The sequence below is a fragment of the Bufo bufo genome, chromosome 10 (assembly GCF_905171765.1).
Source record: "Bufo bufo chromosome 10, aBufBuf1.1, whole genome shotgun sequence".
NCBI classification, from domain to species: Eukaryota; Metazoa; Chordata; class Amphibia; order Anura; family Bufonidae; genus Bufo; species Bufo bufo.
In genome coordinates, this window is record NC_053398.1 from 17,851,234 (window position 1) to 17,871,545 (window position 20,312).

Here is a 20,312-nt window from a genome sequence, read left to right on the forward strand (position 1 = left end):
GGCACATTTTCCATACCCCTTCTCTTCATCGTGGTTCCATTGCTGGTTGAACTTGATGGACATAGGTCTTTCTTTCGACCAGGATTACTATAACGCCTGTAGCTACCCTATAAAATTATTGAAAGGGTTTTCCAGCATAATGAAAATTGGAAGCAGTAGGTTCAGAGGGGCTTAAATCATAAAAGAAAGGATACCTACCCCTACTGATTCCTGCCGCTGCCATTCTGATGCTGCCCTGGTCCCTGCTGCTCTTCACTTCCTGTCCAGGCTCGACGCACTGGAGCTTCCAGGAAGGGCACGCCCAGCCAATCACAGGCGGAGGCAGGCTACCGCTAAGGCCGGTAATTGGCTGACTGGCCCTTTCCTTGCATTTCTGGCATGTCGAACTGGGACAGGAAGCGGAGAGCAGTCAGAACCAGAGCAGCAGCAGCAGGGATTGGTGAGGGTGAGCATCTGTTTTTTTAATGTTTTATCCCTCTGCTTCATTCTTTTGTGCTGCAAAAAACCATTGAGGTTGCGTATATTAGGCTAGTTTCACATCTGCAGCAGCAAAACAACCTGGTGGAATTCTCTGGATCCGGCACTGCCAGATGGAACCACAATGTCCTCCGGCTCCGTTTACTATAATGGGGTCCGGCGGAGATCCGGCTACAATCCGGCAAAAATGCTGAGAATTGGCCAGACAGAAAGCGCTGCACGCTGCTGGATCAGGCGGCTAGATCACAATGCTGCAGATATGAAAGCTATCTTAAAGAGGACCTTTCACCTGAATAAACTATGTTAACTGAGTATGCTGCCATATAGAGCGGCGCCCGGGGATCTCACTGCACTTACTATTACCCCTGGGCGCCGCTCCGTTCTCCCGTTATAGGCTCTGGTACCTTTGCTCCTTAAGTTATAGTAGGCGGGTCTTCCCTTGTCCTGTGGGCGTCTCCTTCTCCTAGGCTGCAGCGCTGGCCAATCGCAGCGCACAGCTCACAGCCTGGGAGTTTTTTTTCTCCCAGGTTGTAAGCTGTGCGCTGCGATTGGCCAGCGCTGCAGCCTAGGAGAAGGAGACACCCACAGGACAAGGGAAGACCCGCCTACTATAACTTAGTGAGTGAAGGTACCGGAGCCTATAACGGGAGAACGGAGCGGCGCCCGGGGATAATAGTAAGTGCAGTGAGATCCCCGGGCGCCGCTCTATATGGCAGCATACTCAGTTAACATAGTTTATACAGGTGAAAGGTCCTCTTTAAGATGATTTTCACATTGTGTCAAGAGTAGAAAGGGGAGAAATTTTATGGCTAACTTTATTTTGCTTGGAGCTATAATACAGCACCCATTGACATCTACGGTGTTATACTGTACCTCCAATTACATGCAGAGTCCAACAGAAGAATCATGTCGTGCTCCATTGACTGCCATGGAATTTGTGTAAAGGATTAGGAGATCCCAGTGACAGATACGGTCTTACATGCTCATATCTTGACCTCCGCACCTTCCTGGATCATCAGACATAATAAATGGTGTTTCTCCCCGTTTTCCAGCGTTCGGAGCGGATCCGTCTGATGTTTCATCAGACGGATCCGCTCCTTTAATGCAGACGTTCGCATCCGTTCAGAACGGATCCGTCTGCATTAAAACTTAGAAAATTTTCTAAGTATGAAAGTAGCCTGAACTACTGTAAGTCAATGGGGAACGGATCCGCTTGAAGATTGAGCCATATGGTGTCATCTTCAAGCGGATCCGTCCCCATTGACTTACATTGTAAGTCTGGACGGATCCGCTTGCCTCCGCACGGCCAGGCGGACACCCGAACGCTGCAAGCAGCGTTCAGGTGTCCGCTCACTGAGCGGAGCGGAGGCTGAGCGCTGGCAGGCGGATGCATTCTCAGTGGATCCGCCTCCATTGAGAATGCATCAGGGCCGGGCGGCTGCGTTCAGGACCGCTCGTGAGCTCCTTCAAACGGAGCTCACGAGCGGACACCTGAACGCAGGTGTGAAAGTAGCCTAAATAGAGCAAGAAATCGGAGTCTGTTTAGAAAAAAAAAAAAGGAAAAGGGTGCTGTATATCTCTGCCTTGGGTTATAGTGGTGTCCGACCCACACCCAAGCTATTCCCGGCAGGGATTCTGCAAGAATCTACAGCCCTGCAGCATTGCCATAGACTATAGGTCAGATGAACTAGCATGCCTCGTTCGGGCATCTACAGTCCTGGCATTTCCAGCATTGCCATAGACCAGTGATGATGAAGCTTTTAGAGACCGAGTGCCCAAACTGCAACCCAAAACCCATTTATTTATCGCAAAGTGCCAACGCGGCAATTTACCCTGAACACTACAGTCCAATACAGTGTATCTTCCATGTACTTTATCATTTAGCTATAATATCCTGCCTACACTCAGTGCGCCCTGCGCTGATGAATGGCAGGAAAAGTCTAAGGCATACTGGTACAACATAGACCTTTTCCAGGGTGCGGGTGCCCACAGAGAGGGCTCTGAGTGCCGCCTCTAGCACCCGTGCCATAGGTTCGCCACCACTGCCACAGAGTATGTCAGATGAACTAATATCCCTCATCTAAACATCTGCGGTCCTGGCATTTCCGGCATTGCCATAGACTATAGGTCAGATGTACTTGCATCCCTCATCCAAAAATCTGCAGTTCTAAAAGCACCCTGCGCATTTTGAAGCTGAGCAGCATCATCTGCCCTGATACTACGTTACAAAGCTGACCATACCTGACATATAAGAACTTATTTTAAGACTATTGTCAATGCACAGATGGAATAATGATTCATATTTGGAGGAGCTACACATTAAGATCTAAGACATGGTTGCTAAGAGACTTTTTTTTTTTTTTTTTTTAATAAGTATGCAGGCCATTATTGGCAGATCACTCAGTTGCAGCACAGAAGCATAGCATCTAGCATATATTTCGGAGGAGGATACTGGAGGCAGGGAATATAGTGTGAGAAGAGATGAGCACTCTCAGCCAGGACGAGGAGAAGAGCTGAAGGTAATTACCTGAGGACTGCATTTGTCTCCTTCTTGGGGACAGATCCCGCTCACTTAGAGAACTATTTCTATGCACATCAAGTCATCTGGTGACAGAGGCAGTCTTCTGCTCCCTTAACCCTTCTCCAGCCCCGAAGGCATAAGATCACTGCAAAACCCCAATGCATTCCTTCACAACAGCTGGAGAGGTACTAGGGCGACTAGAACTCCCAGCAGACTGTCAGGATATGCTGGGACTTGTAGTTTTGCAACAGCTGGAGAGTTGTAAGTGGCAGAAGATCTTTTTAATTTGCAAACATCATTACTAGGGGAGTATGTCGAGGGTTAATGTATTAGCTGCGACTATTTCAACTGCTTTAAATTAATTTTAAATGGATTTTGTCCGTGATACATTTAACAAATTAAGCGTCAATTAAAGGAAAGCTTCTTACAGACGATCTTAACAAGTGACAAGATTGTATTAGGAGCTTCCGCAGTGATTTCCAGCATTCCTGTAGTCGTTTGCCATGGTCTCTGCTTCATGAATGCTGCGAGTTACGCAATGTGTGGGCTGCAGGAGTTTTTTTTTTTTTTTTTGTACCCGGTTTGCTGCATATAGGGTGGAGGATTTCTGTGCAGAAACGCTGGCTTCACTGTAAAAATGTATTGTGCATGTGCGCGGTCGTTTGCTTTTACGTCGATATTGCTAAATCGTAAGGGGCTTCAGATGAGGCAGGAGAAATGGCACCAGCTCTGCAATTTGCAAAAGTAAAAATTGATCCACGCACTGAATGTGCTCAAAGAGATTGTCACTTCCCTTCCTCTCCAGGAACAGAAGGTGTAATAATGAGCTCCTAGGCTGGACAGGAGACTTCCCTGCTATACATTGCATGCATTGCACTGCTCTTACCACAAATAGCTTGGTCTCAAAATCCAGAGGTGTTGTCTGGTAGGATGCATTTTTTTATTTTTTTATTTAAAGGGAATATCCGACCCCAAAACGTATTTTAGTTCATTTTACTTAGTGCTAGGAAATTAAAAAAGACACTCGCCTATTCATCCCAGCTCCGTTCTGCAAACTCCCATTTTCCATTCTTGCGCTACCCAGCTTACTGTAATTGTGACATCCCGTCTGCGGTCACGTGCGCTGCTGCAGCCGGTCACTTTTAGTGGGAAAGCATCACTGCTGAGACCAGTCATTGGCTGTACTGGCAGACGTGACCATGCAGGGACCAGAAGTGCCATGAATACAGCCTAGGAACCACGGAACAGCGGGGAGCGGGTAAGTATAGTTGCCCTCACTGGTCCCGCTGGGTGGCAGTGGGGGAATTAAAATAAAAAAAGTGGACAACCCCTTTAAGCGACCATAAGGTCCTTAGAATATGGTAATATAGGGGTTGCTGTAAACTCACAGCTAATTAGCCTTTATGTAGGGTTCTGCGAGGTACAGTTTCTCCCCCAGGAACATCGCTGCAAGACATTACGCATTTCTACTTCTTTTAATGTGGGGGAAAAAAAAATATCTTGAAGACATTGAGTACTTTTTTTGATGATCAGTTCACTAATTAGTACTGTTACCTCTACCCTTCATCCAAAAGGAACGGCAAACGGATGCTTCATCTTAAAACGTGTTTATTGTCTTAGGTTATATGTGTCCCTATCAGCAGGTGTAATGATCATAAAGGGTTAACCTGATGGGTTATCTGAGTCCAGTGTACCACACCGTTGCCTGTCGCTAACTTTGTATAGGGGGATGGTGCTGAAAAAAGAGAGGCCCTTGTAACTGCTGAGAGCTCCCAGTTATGGTGGATGACCGAGAACCAGTGATGGAGAAGGCTTCCCAAGGGACAGCAGAAGCACCTGGCAAAGAACGAGAGCCCATCAGTTTTGGGGATGCCCATGGAAACATGTCAAAGTGAGGGTGGGACAGACAGACAGGGGGCCCCAAAGTCTTGTGTCTGCTCCGGCCTTCCCTCAGACCACACTGCTAGTCAAAAAATACAACTAGGACCTGGCATGAGTAATAGCCCCCCAAGACAGCAGATTAAAACATTTTTTAGTCTTTCTCTTCCACCCCTCAACTTTGTCCACTACCCCGCCCATGTTTTGACAATAATATAAGGGCTCATGCCCACGAACTTTTTTTTTTTTGTCCGTGTCCGCTCCGTTTTTTTTTTTGTGTGGCCAGTATGCGGAACCATTCACTTCAATGGGGCCGCAAGAAACCACTCCGTGTGCATTCCGTGTCCGTATGTCAGTTTCACAAACAAATAGAACATGTCCTATTATTGTCTGCATTATTGACAGGGATAGAACTGTTCTATTATGGGCCAGCTGTTCCGTTCCGCAAAATGCGGAATGCACACGGCCGGTATCCGCGTTTTGCGGATATGCAATTTGCAGACCGCGTTACAACAATGGTTGTGTGCATGAGCCCTAAGGCTAAAATCCTCCATAGAGTCTCGTCACCAAGTCTTTTCTCGAGCTGCACCAGTTCTCTGGAATGTGCTACCCTGGGCCGTCAGATTTAGGCCTCATGCACACGACCGTTGTTTTGGTCCGCATCCGAGCCGCAGTTTTTGCGGCTTGGATGCGGACCCATTCACTTCAATGTGGGCTGTCCGCATCCGTTCCTCCGTCCTATTCTTGTTCGTTTTGCGGACAAGAATAGGCAGTTATATCAATGGCTGTCCATGCCGTTCCGCAAATTGCGGAACGCACATGGACGCCATCCATGTTTTGTGGATCCGCAATTTGCGGACTGCAAAACACAACGGTTGTGTGCATAAGGCCCCTTTCACATTAACGATACAGATGCGTTCAGTGTGCATTCAGTGAAACTCGCAGCATTTTGCAAGCATGTTCAGTCAGTTTTGTCTGCGATTGCGTTCCGTTGTTCAGTTTTTTTCCATGCGGGTGCAATCAGTTTTGATGCGTTTTTCACGCGTGTGAAAAAAAACCTAAATGTTTACGAACAACATCTCCTAGGAACTATCATTAAAAAACGCATTGAACCCGGACTGCATCCGCACCTGCTTCCAGATGCAATGTGTTTTTCACTGAAGCCCCATTCACTTCTATGGGGCCAGGGCTGCGTGAATAACGCAGAATATAGAAGGTGCTGCGATTCTCACACAATGCAGAACTGATGCATGAAAAAAAAAAACGCTGATGTGCCCATTGAAATGAATGGTCGGTGCTATGCGTTCACTTCACGACGGGTACCCGCGTGGAAAACTTGCTTGTGTGAAAGGGGCCTTTTTCCCAACACCTACAGCTTTAAGTATACCCTATAGCAAGTCTATCATGTTCTGTTATCTGACCGATCAATTAATTCCTTGCAAACAATATCAGATTGGCGGGGGTCTAACACCCGGGACTCCCACTGATCAGCTTTTTCGGGCAGCCGCTGGCACCAGAGACTATACAATGTATGGAGCCGGAAGCAGACAGTAGTAGCTGTGCAACTCAGCTCCTATTCAGTACACTGGAAACTACACAGGGTACGGAGCCTTCCGCTTCCGTTCTGTACACTATATAGTTTCCAGCGCTGGTTGTCAGACCCCCACAGACCTGATATTGATCACCTATCCCAAGGATGGATCATCAGTATCTTTAGCCCGGACAAGTATTTTTGGACCATTTTTACATATAAATATTGTGGGATCTCTGTAATCCGGTATAATTTAATTTCTGGCGAAGTAATAACATGCATCTGCTAAATCTTTATTTGTAATCACCCCCGCGCACACGTTAAATCACGAGCGTACAGCTCTCCCTTTATAGGCAGCACATTTAGTGGTTCTCATCTAAGACGGTTATAATTCTTGTGATTGATTTGCTTCTTTACGGTATGTTACAGGCATTAGCAGAAATATATTATAATCTGTGCCAGGGAGCGGAGGTGGTCATCAAGTGGTGTTTCCCAGTCATTAGACCCAATAGTCAGTGTTCCTTTCATTTCATAAGTGCTGATCTGATTAATACCATACGGTAATATTCAGTCAGAGCGCTAGTTCTTTTCTATGGAGCTCCTTTCCTCTCGGCATCCTGTAGACTCCAGTATTTTGACTTCATAAGCAAATTGAAGACAATTAGTGGAAACCGAGCTCAGATCCCTGTCCTAATTTAGCATATTATATTGTATTGCGTTGTAAATTCTGTTTCTTCTTTCCGCCATATTAGCTGAAAAACAGAATTTAAGCTGTGATGGCCACTAGCAGCACCCTATGGGCCCCTATTCACTTGTAATAGCGATCATTGGGTTCCATTAAGGTGTCTGTCGTTTTACCAGGAAAAAATAATGCTGCTGACCTAGGCCTTGTTTTTCATTGTACTACAGTAAGGGCTAAGGGGGTACTATCTCTCCTTGGAGAGAGATTGCCTTAGTCGGCGTGAGGAGACTTATAGGCCATACTTGTTCCTCTGGAATTCTGGGAAGAAAGGGATGCAAATAAGCTCTTAACAAGCTCTGCCCCTAATGCCACCAGATGTAAGCTTATTTGCATCCCTTTCTTCCCAGAATTCCAGAGGAGCATGTATGGCCTATAAGTCTCCTCACGCCGACTAAGGCACTCTCGCCAAGGAGAGATAGTACCCCCCCAAATCCTGACTTAGGCTTCTCATCAAGTTAAGCCATTACTCTCTGCTCTGCACTGATGAGGGGCAGTCACCCTGAAACAGCTGTCTGCAGATGAGATGCTGGCTTAGTTATTATCCCCGTCGTGTCTCAAGGCCTAGTTAAAGGGTCGTACGTTCACTTATAGGATGGCTGCCTTACATCTGGTGGGATCAGAGGCAGAGCTTGTTAAGAATCCATTTGCATCCATTTCTTCCCAGTAAGGGCTTATTCATATCACATTTGGCAAATTTCCTTTTATTTTCCCAAATTGATCTTTTTTTTTTCTCTTTTTTTTATTAATATAATAAAGGCAAAAAAACAAACAAACAGGACACTTCAACAGGATGGTATAGATTGTGCCAGAAAGCTACACCACCTTGCTTGCTAGCGTAGATTTCCATTTTGTAGCTGCACAGATGTGCCACAATGGGACCATGGGTCAGCGAAAAAAATCACATGCACTACTTTGGTCTGTGGTGCAGACCAAACGCACCCTTTGAAGTCTATGGGTCGGTGAAAATCACGGACACAACACGGATGACATCAGTGGTGCGTCCGTTTTCACTGAGACACTTTGGAAATTAATTTTGAGCTGAGCAGCGTCCGTGGATTACGGATGACACACATAGGGTAAAAACAGAAACGCAGATCCTTCACGAACATCTTCACGGATGAAATACGGATGTGAAACTAACACAGAAATGTGGATGAGGCCTAATGCTTCCAGCACTCATTTAGATGCCACCTAGCCGACTCAATGACTCTCAAATGAATAATAACAATGGGAAAATCAAGTTTTCTTCTGATTATTTATTAGAGCCGAAGTATCTCATTACTAGTCCGTGGTAGTCCTCCATTTTTGAGGGAAGAGGTTGGGATTAAAGCAGATGAAATGCTGTAAGCCACAAATTTTTGTAGGTCCTAAAAAAAAAAAATCATCCTGTGCACTCATTCTTGTATGTCATATACTGCATGGATTATGGCGTTTCCACGTCCCGTTTACCGCCTGTAACCGGCGTTTCACACAGGGAATAAATCTTTGTAAACCAGCGGGAGAGAGGAGCAGCCCAGCGATCAGTCTTTTAATGGTTCCTAGCAGCTGTTTATTTCAGCATTTAGCATTGTCAGGCCATTCCATACTGCTGCACCAGACGCTGATTTACAGAGATGTCTTATTATCCCTTGATTCAGTGCGTTCATCCAGTGCGACTGTTTCTTGACGTCTTGATTAGCACTTGTGGGACGTTAGAATGGAAAGATGTCATGTGAACATCAAGCCACATAACAGGCCTGAAAGAGATCCGGAAGCGATTCTCCATCCAGTTGACAAAACATGGTTGATCACCGTAATGAAACGTGTAAGGAAAGGAGTGTTTTCTGTAAAATAATCAGAAAAAAAAATCATTGGTAAATAAAATTCCTTCGGTCATTAGCTTCTACTAACGGTGCAATTTGGAGAACTCCTTTTAAGAAAAAGATGAATTCGTAACAAGCTAATGACCCAGGGACTTTTAGCTGTGATATGTGGGGATATCTGGTAATAAGTGCTCAATTTCTCTGCAGCGCCTCCACAGGGGACATAAAGCATTGCATGGTGTCCATTCAAATCAGTAGATTGTCAGATCAGCTGTGATCTATGGGTAAATCTGGTAGTAAGTGCTCATGTCCTCTGCAGCGCCTCCACAGGGGACATGAAGCATTGCATGGTGTCCATTCAAATCAGTAGATTGTCAGATCAACTGTGATCTGTGGGTATATCTGGTAGTAAGTGCTCATGTCCTCTGCAGCGCCTCCACAGGGGACATGAAGCATTGCATGGTGTCCATTCAAATCTGTCTAGGGCAACAGCATTGTTAGCGGATGAAAAATAGACCCAAGAGTCACCGAAAGGGTGATCACCAACCTGTGGCTCTCCAACTGTTGCAAAACTACAACTCCTGTCATGTCCTGATAACCACAGGCTGCCAAAGCATGATGGGAGTTTTAATTTTACAACAACTGGAAAGCCATGGGTTGGGGAACGTTGGTGTACAGGGCAAAACAGGCACCAGTCCATTCTGTGCAATATTGAAGGGCCTGTGAGGCCACTGCCGGCGGCAAGGGTCACCCAGCAACAGCAAGTCCAGTTTTGATGGATCAACGTAATCCTCTATTGTGGCATAGCAGATGACAGATTTGACATTCGGGTTAGTCGCTGTATTATAAGTCTGCCATCTTTTTCATAAAACGACTGGACTGAAAAAGAGGAAATGCCCTTTCAGTATTGCGAGAGATGAACCCAATCTGCTCCGGCGCCTGTCTGTGTTTGTACGTGTGGACCTACTGCGATGATTTACAGTTATAATTATCTTAAGCCCAAGGGTTATGCAGCACATTTCAGCTAATAACTTATATGCTCAGCACCTTTTCAGATGCTTTATTTAATAAGGGAGTGAAGGAGCAGAGAGGAGCCGTTCAGTGGGAGCCGGGCTGCGGCAGATGCAGTGACTGTCTGCGATCGGAAATGCTGAAATTGAGCAATGCTGCCTGACCGCTACGGGTACCACTGCTGAGCTCACACTCCGCGTCTCTCTCCGGAGCTCCTTACAGTCATATTCAGTGTGTAAAAAGGGCACTTATTCATCATCAGTGAGTGACATGCTGCTTTCTTTATTGCAGGTTGCTATAATAGCTGGGAATTTCGAGCTTGCAGAGTTTATTAAAAACCACAAAGAAACTGATATCGGTAAGTAATCACCTGTGGGAACTGTTGCCTATTGATGCATTGTGTGACCTATTTAGATACTAGAACCATCTTTGTTTCCGTGCACCAGACCTCTCCATTGCATCGTCCACACACAGTTCTTTGCGCACGGATTCTGCTTTGCATTTTGAATGTGGCAGATCTGCGTGCGGCTTTAGCTCCATTCAGTGGTGCTAATTCCGGAGCTGACCGCCACCACGGCTGACCGCGTCTGCACAGAAACTGTGCAAAGAAAGAAAGTGATCTTTCTTTGCACGGTCTGGGAAACTGAGCGAATAAAAAACACAACCGTGTGAATGGCAGCGAGGGCTCCAATTGGAAACGACTCATTTATTCCCAAATCTTGGGATGGTCAGGCATTGGGTGTGAGTAAAAAACACTCGCCTGCTCTGATTGTCCCAGTTCCTGTGGTGCATTTCCGTCCCAGCCGCTTCTAGTCCCCACCTGGCCGGGAGTATGACATCCTCGCATGTCACTGCTGCCGGCCAATCAGGGGCTTCAGTGGTCACATGCCGTGCTGCACATGTCACAGCAGAGCTCACTGATTGGCCGGCGGCTGTGATGTGTGTCGAGACACACTTCTGGCCAGATGGAATTGGAAGCAGTGAGAAACTGGAACTGGGGCGACAAGAGCAAGTAAGTGTTTTTTTTTTTCAACTTTTTTTTTTGTAAGAGAAGGCTGGACAAAACCTTTTATTAAAATCTTAAAGCGGTATTCTCTATAATTGACACTGGGATAAATGTCTGATAACTGAGCATCCTACCTGTGGGAACTTCCCTGTATGGAAACCACGTTGTGCTGCATAATATGACCCACAGTGGCCATAACAGGTGGAAGAAACTGGCAAGAGTTGCTAATCGCCCATCGTCTATGGGAATTCCTGTTTATCCTCCAATGAAAGCAGCGCAACGAGGGTCACAGGACTTGTATTAATTCATTTAACAATACATTAAACTGATATTAGCTAGGACTGTATACAAGAATTATAGCGCGTATCCTTATGCTCAATTCTAAAGTGTTCTGCTTTGTACAATACAATGCAATGAGGTGACTAGGAACGGGGAGGCTGTCTCTAAACCAGCCACTGCCTGGAAATCGTTATAGAAATATAGAAATAGATGGCCACAATATATAACTGCTCTTACAGTTTCAGCAAATATTACAAAATCACAAAACTCGAAGAAGAATAATAATAAAAAAAAATGTTTTGGTCGTGCAGGCAAAAATTGTTGTGGTTCTTTTTTAAATCTTGCAAATCAGAAGTTTATATAACCAGAAATTTAATTGAACAACTGAAATGTGAATCGTGTGCCAAGATTCTCCATTGCAGGCTGCAGGCTCTGTTCAAATGTTGTGCTCACAATGCACAACAAGTAAATTGTCTAGAAGAGGATACGAGAAAATAAGGGGGAGTCTACAAGCGGCATCCACACTGAGAGGTTAGGGGGGGCCGGCTGGTTACACTGGCTGGCATTGGAGAATATGGCTTTTCCGTGTTGTATTGGCTGTACACGACGTTCTATTTCCCTTGTCCAAATACGCTCACCAGCGATCAGCGGCGTGCCAGGCTGCCCATCCTCGCAGATGCACGTACTGTCCCACATATCCTCCTGTATTAACAATTTATAGCACAATAGTAGATCACATGCTGTGCTCATCTAAAAACCATACTTCCACCGAAGAACCATATTTTCCTGTTTTTGCTCTTTGCGTATTTATTTCTCAAGACTTATATATCACTAACGTATTCCACAGCGCTGTACACAGCTTACAAACAGTCTCTAAACTCTTAAGGGCTCACAGTATCTCAAACCAAATTTGCAGTATCTGGAAGGACATGTCAGCTCCATGCATATATTGCTCCTGGCCTCGTATGTAGTAATCAAAGGTCCATTTCAGACCGCCCTGTGCAGTCTGCGAAAAACAGTCCATGTGATGACCGCATTTCCTGGACTGACCACGACTTGGCTGACCAAAACTCACTGCATCCTAGTGACCTGTGACCTGTGAGCTCCAGCCTGACAGCGGGTGTACTCCTGCACTCAGTATCATTTGAGTACCGGACGGTAGACCTGTGGTCAAGCTGGAACTCATATCATCATAGACCATTATGAAGCTGTAAGTTCGGGTCAGCTGCAGTTGTCCGTATTTCACGGACTGCACATAGTTGTCTTATAGGGGCTCTGTTGGGCACAGAAGGCACAGGGGAGTGACTTTGTGAGTATAGAAGACTGATTTGTAAAAGGAATAAAAGAGAGAGAAGGGAAGTGTCTTTGTGACCAGAATAGTCAGCTGTATATTGTAACTCTAAAATACAGTGTGATTTCTGTCCCCAGTTAAGGTGGGAAGAGCAGCTCTTGAGCACAAACTTCTGCTCTACAGAGTAAAGTTCTGTGCCTGCTTAGGCTGCGTTCACACTTCAGTTATTTGATCAGTTATTGTGAGCCAAAACCAGTAGTGAAGCCTTCACAGAGATCAGATGTAATTATTTGATCTGCACCGGTTCTGTGTTTTTGACCCACACCTGGTTTTGGCTCACAATAACTGATCACATAACTGAAGTGTGAACGCAGCCTTAGAGATGAGTGTTACAGTCACATACCTGAGATGTCTAGTGCTACCTACACTGGAATGTGGAGTCCACCAATTTGGAAGATCCCCTAGAATAGTCAAGGAATGGGGCAGCAGCACTGATATAGTAGTAGCAGCGTGTCAGGAGCAGAGCAAGGCGAATTATTGGGATTTGACAAGCGCAAAGAACAAGACCTAAGAGTAGTCAGGAAGCGAGACAAGTGTCAGAGCCAGGAAAACAACAGGTCCCAGATGAACAGTTTCAAAGATGAGGCAGAGGCGATATCCAGGAATAAGAACAAGGTCAGGAACCTGGTCAGTTAGGATATGGAACAAAGAAAGAATGCCCGGACAGGGTGTGAACCTCAGTCAGTGGGTAGGACGTGGCAGGATGATACACCTTTAAATAGACCACCGGATCTGATGTTATCTTTGGACACTAGTTGCCTTAGCAACTCAATGCTGTGCAGCTAGAGTGGGAAAACTGCAGCCCGATCCAGCAGGACATAATATGGGAGCTGGAACAGAAAGGATCTGGTTGCAAGGATGCCGTCAGCAGTGTCTCAACGGGACGTGGTGCTAGAAGCTGGTACAGTGAGTATTTACCCATAGTGTGCATGCACGACCACCGCTGTTGGATTGCAGGGTGGAAAAAATTAATCAAGACAGCTAAGGAGGCAATATGGACAATCACAATACATTAGTAAGTGCCTTGTATTAACTTTACCTACATGATAAATGCCATTTGCTGAAGTGAGACAACCCCTTTGATGAATACACAGGAAGATTTCAACATTTGGAATCATACCAACAGTAAAAGTTTTTCAGATTGTTAGTTTGGAACAGGGACACCGAGATTGGTATTGGATTGGTCATAAAAATGCCCTGTGATCAATAACTAACGCATCTCTCCATGTAGCTGTGTGCAGAAATACAGCAATATGCGAGACTTATTCATTCTAATGCTGCACGGCATGCTGCGCTCCGTACCCTGGAAGGCTCCAATTGATTGCAGTCTCATGCCTGGGCCTTATTTCATGCGCTCTGTGCCAGTGGTTTATGTTTAATTGCTCTTGCTGTTCCTTTCCAACTCTCCATGGAGCCCAGATTTGCTGATGGAATGCCAAGGATGGAAAATGTTTATTTGGCATTTTGATAATGAACACAGTGTATTAAAAATAGTTGCTGGATCATCAGATTAGTAGATGACAGCAGATTACGACGGGAAGCCAGGAATCTATGGTGAATTGGTCAGATAGAGTGGACGCAAGAGGCCACAGCTCGCGAAAAAAGAGCTAAGTGAAGGCTTCCATTACATCCCATAATAACAACCCGTCTCCTGGCGACACTTTTCAGGGCTATCCCTTTGTATTTTATAATTTGCTATATACACGGGTGCAGTTAGAGGGTGTTCCCTAGGACCTAAAAATCTGTCCTGCCAGCGTATCCCAGGATATGAAGGTGCACAGAGTTAAAGGTGTTTTCTGGAGAGATAATTGTTTTAAAAAAAATGGGCAAGAAAGGGTTAAAATGGTGCTACCCACCGCTGATGTTTCACCAATGCTTCGGTCGCTCTCTGGTATCCACTTTCTATCCCTTTCCGACTTGCCTGGAAAGGTCCGCTCAGCCAGTCACTGAGGAGTCCTTTCTTGACATTTTTGGTGTTTCGTGCTGGAAGAGGAGAGCAGCAGACTGGGCCAGATGTGGAATGTCAGCAGCAGTGGATTACTAGAGGTGAGTGCTGCTTTTTTTGTTATTTTTGACCATTTTCTCACCAGCTTTTTGGTCTTTTTCTCCCTGAAAAGCCCTGTTATTATACTCTCTTAGATCCGGCAAACAATAGCAAGTTTTCAATTATAATGATTTAAAAAAAAAAAAAAAAAACTATCCCACATCCGGATATTACTGTCACATAAAAACTTGTTAATGGCGCCCCTTGATGTTCTTTTGACTCGCTCTCAGAACGTCCACATGAGGTGTCCAGTATGGGGCAGAAGAAGCCACTTCTAGAGCACCAGTTCTTATAAGCCGACTGCACAATACCAGTAATCACTCTGATACCCGTGTACAAGAGGATCCAGGTGGTGGAATTGAACTACTGGGCATATGTAACCACCAGTGATGGTCAGTTCGCAGTGTTCGCCAGCGAACACATGCGGGCTGCCATCTTTAGTAAGGTAGACTCGCCCGTCCGGCGATGCACAGGTAGGCCCTTACCTGTGCCTGTGTTGGGAGCCGGTCTGAAATCAAATGCAATCACAGGGAGCAGGCAGTTCCGAGAACAGCCGCCTGGGGCCTTCATCCGGCTGTTCTCGGAGCTGCCTGCTCCCGGTGACTGCGTTTGATTTCAGACCGGCTCCAGGCACAGGTAAGGGCTTACCTGTGCATCGCCGGACGGGTGAGTCTACCTTACTAAAGATGGCAGCCCGCATGTGTTCGCTGGCGAACACTGCGAACTGACCATCACTGGTAACCACCAGCAGTATACAGATGAGGTGGACATTATGAGAGGGAATCAACAGAACACCTGGGGCGCCATAAAAACAATATAACAAACAGCAATATCTTGACCAGAGATCAGCAACCTCCGGCACCCCAGCCGTTGTGAAACTACAACACTCAGCATGCTTGACCGTTCTCAGAACACCCACGAAAGTGGCGGTTCATTCAAGTCCCATCTTGATGTATGAAAAGTGGCCACGATCATACATTGTGCATAGGGTAGTCAGAGGCACTCCCCCTTGCTCTCAGTTGGACCTACAATGATGACGTCAGCACTGTGTCCATCCTCTAGGTTCCCCTGCAGGTCCATTGCCCTGTGAGCAGAGGGGAACGTCTCAGACTATCGAAACACGATTTCCTTAGAGTAGTCTGAGAATCTGGCAGCCATTATACATAAATCCAACTCTCTGTAGCCGCAATTGTTTGCTACAGCATGGTAACCCTGTAACCAGCTTGATTTAGAAGTACAGTACAACTATGAATAATTAATTAGGGCCACGCAGTATAGCCCTGTGAACCGTATTGTTCTCTCCGCTCCGTAGCCGCTTTTCATGTTCTAAATCTTGAACCTGTAAAAAAGGAAAAATACAAGTACATATTGTGCAATCCACATCACACCAGGAAAACAGAAGCAGATTTAATATTACTAGGCCTGATGATTTACCATACAGTGTATACATGCAAATATACATATAACCAAACAAAAGTTCTATAATCTAGCGCTATAGTCCTAGCAGAGAAACCAAACTGAAAATTACTCTACCTGAGAGGCGATTACATATTGCCTATGTTATACACTCACCTAAAGAATTATTAGGAACACCTGTTCTATTTCTCATTAATGCAATTATCTAGTCAACCAATCACATGGCAGTTGCTTCAATGCATTTAGGGGGGTGGTCCTGGTCAAGACAATCTCCTGAACTCCAAACTGAATGTCAGAATGGGAAAGAAAGGTGATTTAAGCAATTTTGAGCGTGGCATGGTTGTTGGAACCAGACGGGCCGGTCTGAGTATTTCACAATCTGCTCAGTTACTGGGATTTTCACGCACAACCATTTCTAGGGTTTACAAAGAATGGTGTGAAAAGGGAAAAACATCCAGTATGCGGCAGTCCTGTGGGCAAAAATGCCTTGTGGATGCTGGAGGTCAGAGGAGAATGGGCCGACTGATTCAAGCTGATAGAAGAGCAACGTTGACTGAAATAACCCCTCGTTACAACCGAGGTCTGCAGCAAAGCATTTGTGAAGCCACAACACGCACAACCTTGAGGCGGATGGGCTACAACAGCAGAAGACCCCACCGGGTACCACTCATCTCCACTACAAATAGGAAAAAGAGGCTACAATTTGCACGAGCTCACCAAAATTGGACTGTTGAAGACTGGAAAATGTTGCCTGGTCTGATGAGTCTCAATTTCTGTTGAGACATTCAAATGGTAAAGTCCGAATTTGGCGTAAACAGAATGAGAACATGTATCCATCCTCTGATGGCTACTTCCAGCAGGATAATGCACCATGTCACAAAGCTCGAATCATTTCAAATTGGTTTCTTGAACATGACAATGAGTTCACTGGACTAAAATGGCCCCACAGTCACCAGATCTCAACCCAATAGAGCATCTTTGGGATGTGGTGGAACGGGAGCTTTGTGCCCTGGATGTGCATCCCTCAAATCTCCATCAACTGCAAGATGCTATCCTATCAATATGGGCCAACATTTCTAAAGAATGCTATCAGCACCTTGTGGAATCAATGCCACGTAGAATTAAGGCAAAAGGGGGTCCAACACCGTATTAGTATGGTGTTCCTAATAATTCTTTAGGTGAGTGTATAGTAACATAGTAACATAGTACATAAGGCTGAAAAAAGACATTTGTCCATCCAGTTCGGCCTGTCATCCTGCAAGTTGATCCAGGGGAAGGCAAAAAAAAAACCTGTGAGGTAGAAGCCAATTTTCCCCACTTTAGGGGAATAAAAAATTCCTTCCCGACTCCAATCAGGCATCAGAATAAATCCCTGGATCAACGACCCCTCTCTAGTAGCTATAGCCTGTAATATTATTACACTCCGAAATGCAGAGGATTTTGCCATCAGAAAAATCCGCTGCAAATCTAGGGCTGATTCTTCTTCAGCTGATTACCAGTTGTACGTAAACTCTGATCCGGATGTGAATTTAGCCCCTTTCAATGGGGCAGTTCCATTTGGGGTCATTCCATGTGGAAACTACACCGGGGATTAACATGTCCATTCCCCCCCCCCCCCCCCCACAATAAAGTCTGCGCTGTATGAACTACGGCATGGATTCACAGGACTACAAAATAAGGGCTCGTTCACACGAACGTGTGATGCCCGTTGCCGTATTGCGGACCGCATTTGCGGATCCGCAATACACGGGCACCGTTCCGTGGCCATTCCGCGTCACGGATGCGGACCCATTCATTTCAACGGGTCCGCAAATCCGGAGATGCAGAACGGTGTGGAACGGAACACTAAGGAAGCACTAGGGAGTGCTTTCTGGGGTTCCGTTCCGTGCTTCCGCACCGCAAAAAGATAGAGCTTGCTCTATCTTTTTGCTGAACGGAAGGATCGCGGACCCATTCAAGTGAATGGGTCTGCGATCCCCATGCGCCTGCCCCAGGGACGGTGCCTGTGCATTGCGGACCGCAATTTGCGTTCGTGTGAACAAGCCCTAAGGCTGATTTCTTCCAGAAACACCACCACTCGTATTCACTGGTGGTGTGTGGTATTATAGCTCAGCCTCATTCAATGGAGCACAGCTGTAATACCACACTCAACATGTGGACAGATGTGGTGCTGTTTTTGGAGAAAGCAGCCATCTTTTTGTCTTGGAGAACCCCTTTAAGAAACAATCGGAGATGGAATACATAACAAAATCGGAATGGAAACCCGCATAACTGACACTGTTATGTACATGTGCCCTCAGGGAGTTCAAGGGTATATGCCCTTAGCACGGATGTTTGTGCGTTTTTCACTGCATTTTCACACCAAATCTGCATCAAAATCCACATGTGCTACTTGCGGATTTGCCCCAGATCTCACCCATTGCATTGCAAAGGGTGAGATCTGCACTTAAAATCCATGCAAACAGTGGACGAAATCCACCCAGCGGGTCCATTGCCAAGCTGAAAATTTCCTCACCGTGTACATGGCATTTTGAAAATCTTATCTACTTCGCTGGTACTGTTTTACTCTGTGGATTTTCCACACGAAAATCCATATGTAATGCCCACCGTGCACGTGTGGACTAAAGGAGTTTTCCAGTACTTAGATATTAATGGACTATCCTCAGGATAGGTCGTCAACATCAGATTGGTGGGGATCTGACACCCCCACCGATGACCTGTTCTGGCTAGCTGCCGGTGCCGGAAGCTGTACAGTGGATGGTTTTGTCTCCTGTGAAGCTTAATGTGTCGGCATACTTCAGCTCGGCTCCTATTCACTTGATTGGGCACCAGAAACCACACAGCGAATGGAGCCTTTTGCGTCCAGCTTAGTGGATTGGTGGGGGTGCCAGATATCGGACCCCCACTGATCTGATATCCTGAGGTTATCGGACGCCCGTAATCTGAAGATAGATCATTAGTATATAATTCCCAGAACACCCCTTCAATGCCTATATTAGTATATAAAGGGGGGGATTTACAAACAGATATAGGTCCCCCCTTTTTGGCTATACCTATCGCAATTGCGGCGCAAAAGTTATTTGCGCCGCAATCTGCGACTTTTCCCAGTGCCAAGTGTAAAAAAGGGGGCATGACGTGTGTGGGGAAGGGGGCGGGCCGGCCTGTCTAATTTATCATTTTCTATACCTGTTTTAGGTGTAGTAAATGGTCTAAATGTAAACCAAGCAAGGAAGCTGTCTTACATTTAGACCAGCGGCGGATGCGCCAAAGTTATGGAGAGGCCGGCCCGGCACCTCTACATATATTTGGCGCCTCCACCACCAGCTAAAAGAGTACGTCTAATATGCCGGTCTTAATAAATGACCCCCAAAGTCCTGTAACTGTGAAGTGTCAGATTATCAGATATCCTGGTAACAGGACTGTTGGGTCATGGCAACTTGCGAGTCTCTACGCCACCCCATTCACTTTCATTACGCTGCAACGGCGGTGCTGCAGTCTCTGGCCGCACAATGTATACAGTCCTGTGCCGGATAATATGGGACATCCTGTATGTATAATTCCGTATACAGGAATGTACGGTATATGCTCTCGGCCTGTCTAATGCTGCAGTATGATCCTAAATCTCCGCATTGACCAGCATGCACCCATCACCCCTTTAAATAATTAGTTGCAGGGTTTCTTCAATGCATTTTTTTTGTTTTAGGGTAAGTAGTGGATTAAAATCCAGAGGGGGGAGAAGTTAATCCCTTTCCACATCCATCCAGCTGTCTGTGAGTAAATGAGCACAGAAGGTTTAGAAAGCATGTGCTAAGCCTCGCATTTCTACTATGGCTGCTATAAGATGGAGTTTCTATACGAGGGTGCCGACGGGCTCCAGCAAGGCTCTGCTCCCCTGCCCCAAAGCTGAGGCCGCATGCATTGCAAGATGATACCCCGTCTGTCCCCTTTATTTTGATGAGGGGCTTCCTGTGAAGCAGAGCTTGACCGTATGGATTAGGTGACATGGGCTGTTCCTCTTCCTGTAAAAAAGGTTTGTTTCCGCGCCGTTCCTCTCGCCGTGAGCTTTGTTTCGGTGTGCGCGCCGCTTTTGTGACTTTGTGCCGTCAATTAGCAGCCTCACAAATTCTTGGATACTGTTGCTAGGTTTCTAGCCAGGAAGCCTCTATTCCTGTACACTCGGATGAGTGTGCGCCGGTCTGGGTGTCTCTGCAAAACATGTTCTTGTTCTCTGTATTAATAATAAAATAAAAAAAA

The 20,312-nt window shown here is 45.9% G+C and overlaps 1 protein-coding gene across 3 annotated transcripts in view; it reads left to right on the forward strand.

Moving 5' to 3' along the window:
* SHANK2 (SH3 and multiple ankyrin repeat domains 2) overlaps positions 1-20,312 on the forward strand; it is a 514,254-nt gene that overhangs the window by 163,613 nt on the left and 330,329 nt on the right. For all 3 annotated transcript variants that reach the window (XM_040409073.1, XM_040409075.1, XM_040409074.1), the window contains exon 10: positions 10,254-10,320. In XM_040409073.1, coding sequence (XP_040265007.1) covers positions 10,254-10,320 — 67 coding nt within the window. The remainder of the gene's footprint in view (positions 1-10,253; positions 10,321-20,312) is intronic.